At 33.9% G+C, this 12,800-nt stretch overlaps 1 protein-coding gene across 1 annotated transcript; it reads right to left on the bottom strand.

Moving 5' to 3' along the window:
* Nucleotides 1-5,519: 5,519 nt before the first annotated feature.
* Nucleotides 5,520-12,033, bottom strand: LOC128889577 (uncharacterized). The gene is made up of 7 exons (XM_054147301.1): nucleotides 11,977-12,033; nucleotides 10,004-10,977; nucleotides 7,994-8,257; nucleotides 7,029-7,145; nucleotides 6,189-6,408; nucleotides 5,785-6,033; nucleotides 5,520-5,708 (listed from the first exon to the last, which is right to left on the bottom strand). Exons 1-7 carry the CDS (start codon nucleotides 12,013-12,015, stop codon nucleotides 5,520-5,522), a joined length of 2,052 nt encoding a protein of 683 aa, XP_054003276.1. The 5' UTR covers nucleotides 12,016-12,033.
* Between the last annotated feature and the right edge of the window lie 767 nt (nucleotides 12,034-12,800).

Here is a 12,800-nt window from a genome sequence, read left to right as displayed (position 1 = left end):
GTTTTCGCCGGAGTCTGTGCGTCGTTTGCATTTTTCACGTCCGTATCTTCTAGCGTCTCGGTTTTCTTCACATGTGCATCGACCACGCTTTTCTGTTTCGTGATTTTCGCGGGTGCTTTCTCGCGTTGGCCTAAAATATATTTAAGCGTTCGTATCTCGGGTCTTACCAGTTTCGGAAACATATAGGGAGCTGGCATTGTACTTTTGGCGATGGCAGCTTGTTCTTCTTGGACAATTTTTTCTTCATCTTCTGAAGGTTTTGCAAGATCTTTAGGAGATTCCTCTGTCAATTTTACCTTGTCTTCCTTCGAATCAGCAATTCCTATCGGTTGTTCCTGCGAACTCTTTTGAATTTCTGGACAAACAGTTGCTTCTTCTTCACTTTGTTCGGCGAGATTCCGACACACCGTGGATTCACGAGCAGGTTTAACGTCGGTGAACGCGTCCTCTTCCTTCTCTTCTTCCTCTTCGATGCAACTACAAGTCGACCACCGTTGCCTCGAGTTCTCTTTCTCCATCATTCTACGGGATCGCTTTTTGCTTCTATAATTGTCCTGCGCGTTACTATCGATCACTGGCTCCAAATCTTTTCTACGACATTTGCAAACATTCTCGAAACTTCTTTTGGAGAGCATTCTAAAATTCTCTTCTTCGTTAATGTCGTGACCTCGTCTAGAATCATTTTCACGATAATTGCCATGATAATAGCCGTCCCCGCGATTTTGAGCGCGCAACACTCTGTCCATATCGTTGCTGCACACAGATTTCGATGACCATTCTTCGCTGTCGGTGATTGAGGAAACCTTTGAGGAATAGATCCTTGAACAAGGTTTCTCCATTTTGTCGCACACGACGAACTTCGTGCTTTCAAACGAGAGATCTGATTTATTCATCGACACGTCACTGTTGCTAATGTTCGCATCCTTGCATTGGCATTCGGTCAAAGTCGATTCCGTGTCGTTTGCACAGACGTCGATGAAGTCGCTGCTTTCTAATTTCGTTGTGACGCTCGACTCGGTGGACTGGGAAACGAAGCTACAGGCGTTGCTGTTTTCGCTGCTCTCTTCTTTACACGCGAGGCAATCAAACGAATTTTCCTCCTTAAACTTTCTGCGTTTGTTCCGAATAGAAGTAACGAGTTTGCTCGATGAAATGTTCGATCGGTCTGTCGTCGTTTCCGAACTGGATTCCGTACACGGTTGGGATTTCTTCTGTTTGCTCGTTGGCTGCGAATAAAAGTGCAAAATGCTCTTACGATATTACTCGAGAAAGTTATTGTAATGTACGAATAGTGGATATTTTCTTCAGATTTAATATTGCACGCAAAAGATATTATTTAATAAAAATATTACGTGCTTTCTTAAAAGAGAATTATTGCTGTACGACACAGTGTATTTAGTTTTTACGAAGATTTAATTTTCAGGTGTTTGAAATACAATGTTGTAACTACTGGGTTTATATGTTTATGTGTCATTTGTAATATATTTTGTCTTATTATTAATTTTATGTAATTCCATTTGCATTTTAGCCTGTAGCTAACGGAGGCTTGTGTAAAGAGAACCAAAACGTTGTGTATACAAAGAATAAAAACCCGTTCACATATTTCTGGATTTTGATTTTCTTCGAAAAGCTTAATAAAAAGTTAATAGCAATCCATTTCTAGAATTATAGGAGTTAGGAGATGTAACTGGAACCAGTCTGAACAGAATTGCTTTAATAAAAAATAGTTTGGATAAGTACTGTGTAGTTCATTGCGGTAATGCGTTGCAGTAATAAAATTACTTGTATTTAAAAAATTAAGAATAAATCTAAAATTTCGAAAAATGCAAGTGATCAGAAAAAATTCACCATGTTTCTTCCAAATTATATTAACATCATTTGCTTATATGCTATATCTGAGCTATCGAAGTGGTTTCAGTTATGTGCTTTATCCTATATAATTAGTTTAAAACGAGCAACTGACTAAGTAATTTGATTTGAATGTTAATTTCCCTTTGAACTAACGTTGTCGTGTTATTTTCTCCATTTATCTGTATTTAACTTTAATCGACAGTGATCTATGATTTTCTTAGGAACGTACAGATAAACGTGTTTCAGTTCAAATGTCATGAATCCAATCCTTCGATAACAGCAATAATACACAGCAGTAAGTAAGTTCTATTTTTTTACATATATCCAATTCCTACTTTTATTTCTTTGCTTCAATTTTCAATTTTTCAATTTTCTATCATATATTTTGTCATACAAACGTTTTTGCTTCTTTTTGCTTTATTAATTTCACTTAATTTTATTTTTACTACAACTATTTATCGAAAGACTGTGAAGTTCGATTATTTAATACTAAAAATTAAATAGATGCTTCTAAACGGCTCTATTTTGGTTTCCAATCGAAGCCTAATTTAAAATTGTAAGATGTAATGCCATCTTAGATCAAAACACTAAATTATTTTAATAATAACTGTGATTTAGGTACATTTGTATTGATCGTTGTTGTTTTAACAACTTTGTAAGTTTTAAATCTTATTAAATTTATTATACTTTCAAAGAATGAAATTACTTGAGTATTTTCGTTAGCTTCAGAGCAGATGTAAATGTTCACGTTTCCAGTCATCCTACGGTTATCAGTTTTCACGTTTGCTGTTTTTGAATGTCTTTTGCTTCTTGAATCCTCGGATACATTTTCCTTTTTACACTTGACGATTTCGTCGTGCAACTTCTTTGGAGAACAACGCACGATATTGTACTTTTCTTGAGGTCGACTCGATTTTTGAGAGATTTTTGAGAATTTTGTACGATTAGAATGATCTTGGACTGCATGCGGTCGACCCTCGTGTTTAGTTTTTACTGGAATTTCTTCCTGTTTGGTGTAACAAACTGATTTATCGAGTTCACGTTTGGGTTTCTGATCAAGAATATTTTCTTCCTCCTGTTTCTAAAAACGAGGAAACTTGTTTTAATCATTGTTTTAATCAGATTCAAAATACAGTAGAGCCTCGATTATCCGAACGGTCGATTTGAATTCTTTATATACATCATGTAAATTTAAAATAATTAAACATTCCATTTATCTAATAGGGTCATTTAAGAACCTGAAACGATGATTCTATGTATTATATTTTTTGGTTTATATCATCGTGTCGTTTAAAAGATAAATAAATAATATTGAACGATATACGCTACAATACGAGAACAAATAGTTGCCAACAATGATATATTGTTGTTCGGCACTATAAGGGTTAAGTATCTTGGATACTTGCTTCTTAAATACCATTCTACATTGCTTCGCGATAATCTGCACCGCTTCCTTGATCGAACTGTTGAGCATCTCCGTCAATTTATCCGGATTCATTACATCACCCGAATCGCTTTGTTTTTTCAAAGATGTTCCACAAGTTTCAGGAAGACACTTTTCCTTCGTGCAGGTTTTCGAGTCGCAGGCATCGCTCTTGACTTCATCCTCCTTCTTTTTCTCGTCTGCTTGAAGATTATCTTTGTCGTCCTTGTCGCGGCTGAAAGAAGATCTTTCTTCTCGTTCTTTCTTCTCGTTTTCAGGCAATGCTGAAGTTAGGTTTTGAGGGTCAGTGATCACGGATGCATCGATTGAGAGAGGAGGAGGAAAGCTGGTCACTTTCGCATCGTGCAATGGTTGGATTGCATTTGCAGTACTGAGTTTTGGAGGCGGTTCTGATTTTTGTATCGGAATTGAATCATCGTTTGTCGCATCTGTTGATTTGATAGGTGGATCAGGAGGGTTCGCCGGTTTTGATCTCTTCGAGCGGAACAAACTTGGGAGTCCCATTTTAATTTGACAGAAATCAGAAAATTTACAAGGCTTTTCTCTTTACTTTTTTCTTTTTCTTCTGTCTGTGTTGAATTTTATATCGATCCTCAGATACACGCGTTTTCCTTTCGAAAAGTACGTCACGGTGTTTTCTAAAATATCTTTACTTGTTCCGTACTGCGTTGTCGTCGACATCGCCTCAGATTTAATATTAAAGGTTAAACTTCACAATTTAATACGGTACGTTAATTTGGATTGTAGACATTCATCATTAATTGTTATAAAATCATTCTTGGTTAATTTTAACTGTTCGTGTCACTTCTATGTTTGTATTATCATTTTAACCATTTGAGAAGCACGTCGAAGTGTTAGAAATTAACGAATTCATTTGACATTTCAATTGCTTATTTTATTTTATCACGATACATTAATTTACTCTCATTTCGAATACGTCGGTGGTAATATTTTTTAATTTACACTGTCACACCAGAGGTTATGCATATTGCAAATTTGCAAAGACTCGAAACAATCTACGATCTCTTCAAATCAATTAAAATTCAAGAGCTCTTTTCGTTTGATAGGATACAGAAAAATCGAATTTTGTGTTTGAAATTTTCAAATGTATAGTGTCCATATATAATATAATACATATTTGTAGTGGAAAATTCGTGCGATCAACACAGTTACAACAAATTGAAAAACGCAGGAGGTGAACGAGGAATCGGAAAATTATTTAAAAATAAAATCATGTAAATATATCTAATAATAAAATTAACATAATTTATCTTATTAAGGTGTTACTATACTTATTGCTCTTATTTGTGTATGTCTACCTATTTATATTTCTTCGAAGAAGAAGCAGTTTATATTTTATTCTCAATTATGCAACTCTGAATATATTTTTCCATGTTTCTTCAATTGATGTTCGCGATGTTGGAATCTCTATTTGATCAACTGACTTCCATTGAACCTAATTAAAATTATGAAATGAAAGAAATTTTATATTTTCAGAAAAGTTAAAAAGTACCAACTTTTCATTCATAATTTATTAATAACATTTGACGTAAATCCACATGTTTGCATATTTTTTTAATGTGTATATTATTATTAGTTTACCAATTTTTGTTTACTTACTGAATTGTTATCTACGTAAAATGAATGAAACGTAATATAATACAAAATTAAGTCATTCTTTTTACTTAAAAGGGAGGAGCCCGGTTCAGGAAGCTGAAAATGTGGCATCTCTTTACGAATTTTGTAAAAATAATGTATTAAGCGACTCTTAAAATTTACTATGTCTTTTATTAGATATTTGGTGATAACTAAACTGCGGATCTTTATGAAAAATAAAATCTTCGCGAATGTGTCTACAAAAATTGAACCTAAATAGGAATTTATTTTATTTCGCAAATATTATAACATTAACTTTACTTTCAATCTTTTTTATATTCTTGCATATTGTGTGCATTTTGTAGGTTCTTGCACATTCAAATTTTCTATAAGTCTAGTGATAACAAATCATTTTCTTCAATATAAAATTGTACGTGGAGAGCCATGTACATGGTGTTGCACGTTCAATCTTTAATTGAAAAAATTATTCGTTATCACCAAATAAACCATAAAAGACCCTGTATGTCTCATAAAGATCTGCTTAATAATAAATGCCTCATTTTCAGCTTCCTGAATGGAGCTGCTCCTTTCAAAGAATTCGTCCAAGAAGTTAAGAATTTTTACCATTTCATTGAGTCGAGTCGTTGTTATCTGTCGTTTCATCAGCAGAAGTAGAAGCCTCTTTCGAGCATTTGCAAGGGGATACATCGCTCAAAACCTCCGGATCTAACGAATAATCGTAACGCGAAGTATCCATTTCTTCCGACGTTAAATTCTGAGCATGACTCTTACACTTGTGTTTTTTACACGTGACAGGCTAAACGCAAACATTAATTATAATTCGAAACGCCCAATTTCAATAACCGATATGCTACATTCAAATTTCAAATTACCCTGAGCGACGTAATTATTTTGTTAGCGAATTTCTTTACGGTATCAGATTTTTTACGCTTTCGACCTGGAGATGGATACAATTGCTTCACTTTTTTGGATTTATCCGCTCTTTTGGACAAATTTATCAGGGGTACGGTTTCTTCGCGATTTTCGAGACGTCTCCGATGCTCGGTCTTTCGAAACTCACACAACACGTTTTTATAAGCTTGCGTCTCTTGATAAGGGAGTCTATTATCTTCGTCAACCAACTTCGTGACGCAAACATTTACATAATGAATTTTTGGATGAGAAAAATTTGTACTATTTGTTTAATTTTGTATAACTTGTATAATTTGGACAATTTCAATAATTTGTTTAATTTGTAGAACTTTTACTATATTCATTTACGGTGTTAATTACTTACGGAACCTGGAGGGTGGCACGTAACGATACGTTTGGGTTTTTGGTAACCTATTTTTGAACAAACCGATACAGAAACCGGAGTTCGAGGGGAGCTCGCTTGTCCGCGACTCCTGGCTTCCCTTTCGCGAATTAATTTCATTCGATCGTGCTTTTTCAGTTCTTCAATTAACTCCGGACTTTGATACATAGGTAAATATTTCTTTACCATAGGCATTTCAAACCTTCGAACAAAATTATTTGTACTACTTGGTTTATCCTGACAGTACATGTTCCTATCGTTCGAACTATTGCGACAATATTAGTCAATATGTAACCATTATGCACCATAAATAGATGTCACAGTATTCATAAAATTCACGTACGTACAATAATTTTTTAATAAAAAAACAATCAGTGGAGCTCAAATTAATCGAGACATGCAAAGAATATTCCTTTTACCTTCTTTTTTCACGGACTAAAATTCAAATCAAACGAAGTTAACGTTAATCATTTGAAACTATTTGCGAATGTCATGCTTTAAAAATATTATTATTCAGCCTTTAGGTCAAATATTTACTAAACTTTATATGATAAATAGGGTGAAAATCTACGAAAACGTTTATAATTAGTAGACTGCGGATCTTTATGCATTTATACGAAATTTGAATGTGCAAGAAACTACAAAATGCAAACAATATGCAAGAATACAAAAAAGATTGAAAGTAAAGTTCATGGTACAATATTTGCAGAATAAAATAGATTCCTGTCTAGGTTCAATTTTTGTAGGGACGTTTGGAAAGATTTTATTTTGCATAAAGATCCGCAGTCTAATAATTAGATACTTCTATTATGTATTTCGAACCTTCTTATCGATGATTCTGTAGAATCTCTGAGGTGTCTGAAAACATCGTCGCGGCGCTCAGAAACACATTTGCTGCAAATATCTGGTTGATAATTACAGGGATGGGATCGACAGGTCCTGAAACACAATAATTGATTAACACATCGAACGCAAAGCCTACTTTGATTTCATCTCCATTCACGCTATGATGTGATGTTATTCTTTGTATGTATATTATTAATAAACTGTAAATGTTTATGCAAGTGAAAACGTGGAAAAATGTTTGACGACGTGCATGAGTGGAAAAATATATTAAATGTCAAAATTAAAATACACTATTTAGAAGGTGACACTTTCATTTAAATCTCAATACTTTATCTGAATCTGTAAAGATATGAATTTGCGTTAATATCCAGTCTGCTTATCACAATTTGTATAACTCGTATTTTTCTTGGTTCGTTTAGAGATTCTTTAGCTTTAGTTAGTTGTCTTTGATTCGTGTTCCGATGTATTTGAAAAAACTGTATTTTGTCAGCGTGTGAAAATGATTCAAGTGAAAATAGTTTTCCTAAAAAACGTCGTAGAGTCGTTCTCCCGTCGTCATCAGTGGGTGATATTTAAATACATTTTTTATAATCTCTAAACTATTTAATGTTTACCATAACAATATAATAGTTTAAATGATATATCATCAGTCATAACATTTTTAATATTGTTTATATATTATTCGCAAGTTCTCTATTCTATATACTTTATTTTATATGTTTATGATCTTTATTAATGTTAAGAAATTGAATTACTACATAAACTGTAATCGTCTTTTAAATTGCCATTCTGCAATTTGTGACTGTCGTGGCATTGAACGTGTTAACCATTGTTAACTATGACGGTTCATTCCGATCCGCACTAAACCGTCCACCGTTACAACGTAGAGTTCTCTGATTTATATCTCAAATGAAAATTGACACCTTTCGCATACAACGCACCATGAAAAATCATTTTCTTCAAATCGATCATCCCACGAAACATCACCCATTCGAGAGAACCGATCAGAATATTGTTGTACAGGATACTGCGTACGACGGTCATATGGAGAATATTTATCTGTGCACTGATTCCATTTTTCTGTTTCCCTTCTTCTGTCTGTCGATCTTTCACACAAGACTGCAGTAGCTTTGTCCAATCTATCTTTCTCGCTTGATTGTTTCCACCTCGATCTTCGAGGTGACTTCTCGTCTTCGCATTTTAATCTGCATTCATTAAGAATGGCTGTTTAAGTTGATGCATTGTCATTTAAGTAAAGCTTAAAAAACGCTCTTGATTACTAAATGTTAAAAATGTTGTCTCTGGAATTAATCACTTTTAATTTTAATCGGTTAATAATGAGAAGAATTCAAAAGATCTGCACCCTTTAAATTCGTTCTGAACAAAAAAAGCAGACCATGAATTAATTATTACTCTCATCAGTACAATCGGTAGTATCACCACTAGTTATTTAATTTTGTTGTTGATACGTTTAGATCACTGCCATGACAATGAATATTATACATGGTACTTTCGATAATATTTGGTTTAATATTTTACCGCTTTATTTAATTTTATTTATTTATAACGGGTTTTCCTCAAATATAAAGTTAATATAAAAGCTATGCAAAAATAAATGAAAAAATAGACAGTAGAAAAGATGAGTTTTATATTGAAGAAGTTCAAAGTGATATTTGGTGATTTCTATAATAACAGTAGTGAAGTTTTGATTTTGTATTTTTTGTGGAGATCACACTAGAATATTCATTCAAAACTAACATTTATGAAAATAATTCTTAAAAAATATGTAAAAGTAATAGTAAAATATGATTAAATTTCTTTCCTGTACTCTTATTTTAGCCTTTATCATGTATAAATATTCTCAGACATAAAATACTAACTCATAAAACTGATGCAGCATCTTTTCTTATATCTGTGAAATGAAGTAAATTTATTTGGAGTTGTGTGAAAATCAGGTAAAGGCTAGAAAAACATCCTCTTTCATCAAAATAAATGCCTTAAACATTTCTTATAAATTGGTGCATCGATTCTTATAACCGCCATTAATAATCATTTTTACAATTTACATTAGTAATATGTGAGATACAATTGGAAACAAATTATCATAATCAATTCTTAATCTGTTTTCGTAACAGCATGTTTTATAGTTCTTTTTGAAAAATAGTTGTGAAATGTATTTAATGGAAATAATGTTACTTGGTTTTACGCTTTCCTCTTTTCCTTTTTACACAATATATTTCTTCGTCGTCCGATAGAATCGATTTTTCCGAGCAGCTCAGCTTTTTTCGTTTCGAACATTTAACACGCTCGTCTTTTTCAACCCTGAAAAAATAATTAAAACGGATTATGTACTTGAGAAGTTTTCCAAATCACTATTAGCACCTGATTAGGCAACTACATATACAGGGTACGCATATTTTCATGACGTAACATTTTTCATGATTTTTCAAGCACTTGTAATAATATGACAAAAAAATGTTGATCAGTTTTTGATTGCAATAAAGAAAAGTTCGTGAAAAAAATGTTTTTTAGTATTCTCAAGGTCACCTTTATTTTTTTAACACGTAGACAGTATTCATGTATACATTAACAACATTTAATATTGCATACCGTCCCACCAAAAACTAACTCAAGCAGGAATTAAAAATTTTTAATTTTGCGCTGTATCCGAAAATATTATTTAATATAATTTTATATAAAGTAAATAGAAGTTATTTCATACTTTTAAGCAATTATATCTAGAGCTGATGAGTATTCATATAAATTAACTAGGAATTGTTTCATACTTTTTAGTGCAGTTTTAATGTCTTTCGAAGTCGGTTATATTTTTTTTTCCAAAAACTAATTTGTCCTTCGGAACGTTCCACATTCCCTTATTTATTTGTACAGTTTGTATTAGTTACTGTCCCTGTACATCCGTAGTTTCAGTTGGAATTCAATGCATTTCATACCTTTTCTCTCCGCGCTTCTTCCTTTTCGAAGACTTATCCTTTCCTTCGGTGACCTCTTCTTTCAAATCCTTCTCAGAACCTTTTGCATCTGGAGTTACACTATCTCTTCCAGTGTTTTCACTTTTCATTTTGTCATCGTACTTATGGAATTTTGTTTGCGTATATTTGCTTTTATCGGGTAAATCGGTGGCTTTATCCATCTTCGATCCAACAGTTTGCGCATCGATGGATCTTTTTTTAGTTTTGTCATCTACATCCGGAGGTTCTTCAGTCTCCTTCTTTTCAGCTTTTTTCTCCATGGTTCTTTTCTCTTCAGCATTTTTATCCGTACCCTTTTCCTCTTCGGCTTCCTTCTCTTTGGTTTTCTTCTTCTCAGCCTTTTCCTCCTTAGTTACTTTCTCTTCAGCATTATTCTCTTCAACTTTCTTCTCTTCCACTTCTCGTTTCATAATTGTCTCGAGTCCAGTGCGTCTAGGCCTTCTCTTCGATTTTTTGTGAACGTCAAACACTTCCAAGCCCGCTAGTGGATCGAGTAACTTCGTACTATCCTCTTCCGCAAGTGTGGAAGTTTTCTCAGTCCCTCTACGAGCTATCGATCTTCTTGCATCCTCTTTCATGGACGCACCACCTTTCATCCTAACTTCGTTTCGTCCAGTTTCACTAACTTTTGTCGTCTCTTTCTTCGTTTCTTCCAAATCGCTCTGCCCCTCGTATTCGGAAGATTCGTCGAATTTCCCGTGATAACTCGGAGCCTTCGCATTGCGTTTTTCCAAAGTGTCCGCCAAACTTTCCGTTCCCTCTGTGTTTTCTGTAGTACTTTCGGTAACAGTCGTTTCATTTTGGGTTTCTGTTTCGTTTACAGTTCTAGATGTATCGTCCGTGTGTTCCGATATAGTGCTCATTCCTAATGAATAAATATTAACTTTCTCGTCTGTTGTTTCCTGAGTGATTTCTGAGGTGCAGGAACAAGGACCCTGAAAGTATAAAATGATTCTTTGCAACGGTTCGTACAATTTATTTTATTTATAAACATAGAAGATCATTATACATCACAGATTTGTATTGCAAGGAGTAATGATTACTGTAATCGCTGCAGAATTAAACTTTAAGAAGTTTAGCCTTTTGCACTCGAGGCTTTTTTTCTGGTATCTACCAGCAACCAGTGATGAGCAAAACCCTAGTCTTCGAATAAGTCTGAAGTTTGCCGATGTGTTTGTCTCGTTTCCTTTTTTGAACATTTTCCAGAGAAAGAAACGAGAAAAACACATTGGCAAACTTCAGATTTATTCAAAGTTTAGAGTTTTGCCCATCACTGCTAGCAACTCGAGATGTTTCTTAGCGTTCTATTGCCATGAATTCTAAGCTATCTAGATTTGAGAATAAAGTCACCTTCACCTCGCCGACAATCATTTCATCGACACTTCGAGCTTCAAAGAAATTAAACCTAAAGAAACATTATTGTTGATAGATTTGCTGCGTGAAACCTAATGGTGACTGAGAGTCACCTCTCGAGTACAAAGGGTTAATTGGGAAGCTTATATTTGAAAACTCATAACTATGACAAGCGTTGTCTGCCTCATGCTCTGATTTGAATGATGAACATTTGCTTCTTTAGCCGCGGAGCGACTGTTATTAACCCTTTATTGTAGAATTTCTATGGTCGGGAATTTAAAAATAAGAATTTGCTGTAAACTTCGCACAATTTACTACATATACAGCTCTGCAAATTTAGCCACATAAATTATTTAACTAAAACATTCATTAGTTTTCGAGTGTGTAAATAACCAAGAGATAATTTCTCTTAAGGAAGACAAAATATGATCCCTTCAATACAGATATGAAAACAGATATCCACATATGACATTATTTCCAACTGATAACGCGTCTAAGACAAGATCTGCTAGAATATTCTTATCGAGGAGTCGTCATTTTTTCACCTGTGATCGAATAAGATTCAAATTTTGTTATATTACCACGAATTCGTCGCTATTTGATATATTCCATGTGTTCATCTCTGTCGAGTCCGAAGATGGTCTTACGCCTGACAATTCGTTGACGTCTTCCACTTGTCGGACGCATTTCCCCGTCATTATTCGTGAACCTTTGGTTTCGTCCACTTCGAAGTAAGCTGTACCTTTCGCAGTCGACTCTAAATATCTGGTTCATCATGGTTACGTTAGAAATGAAAATAATTATTTAACCCCTTCGTGGTTGATACCAAGGCTTCTGGGTGTAAGCCTTGTTCTCTGGATAAATTACTCCTCGTTTCGCCAACACTACAGTTATCTCCTTAAGGAGTCAAATAAATATCGATATCAGAGTTTCATTTAACCCCTGAAGAAGCTATCAGTCGGATAGCCGGTGACAATTTTACTAATGTCATTTTGAAATAAAGATAAGTCGTTTTTATAAAAGTATGCTTTTTTTTATAAAAGCTGACGATCACAAAAACATACAAACAAACACACAAACGAACAAAAGAGTGAAGTTACATTACTTTGAAATACCTACTTTTTGGTACAGTGATTAATTGCATGTTAGTGAATAAAAAAAATATTGACAGACGTTTTGGACGGAATATAAGGGTCACCAGACACGCACAAAGTTACATTTTTATGAGTTATTTACGTCGATTTGCGAGTTTAGTACCCCTTATGTGCGCGCAAAACGTCTGGCATTACTTTGATGATATTCACTAATATATAATTAAAGGGGTTACACTACTTTGTCCACCCGAATTTTCAAGCTTTTCCAGGAATTTTTATTGAAACGACAACAAGATTTTGTTTGCATTGAA

The sequence above is a fragment of the Hylaeus anthracinus genome, unplaced genomic scaffold (assembly GCF_026225885.1).
Source record: "Hylaeus anthracinus isolate JK02 unplaced genomic scaffold, UHH_iyHylAnth1.0_haploid 11997, whole genome shotgun sequence".
In the NCBI taxonomy this organism is placed as follows: domain Eukaryota; kingdom Metazoa; phylum Arthropoda; class Insecta; order Hymenoptera; family Colletidae; genus Hylaeus; species Hylaeus anthracinus.
Note: the sequence above shows the minus strand (reverse complement) of the source record. Positions and strands in the feature narration are given on the sequence as shown.

Coding starts and splice junctions, on each gene's coding strand:
- LOC128889577 (XM_054147301.1), bottom strand. CDS start 12,015: ATGAACACATGGAATATATCAAATAGCGACGAATTCGTG. Junction 10,978..11,976: donor CAAATAGCGACGAATTCGTG/GTAATATAACAA, acceptor TTATACTTTCAG/GGTCCTTGTTCCTGCACCTC. Junction 6,409..7,028: donor ACAGAATCATCGATAAGAAG/GTTCGAAATACA, acceptor TTTTGTTCGAAG/GTTTGAAATGCCTATGGTAA.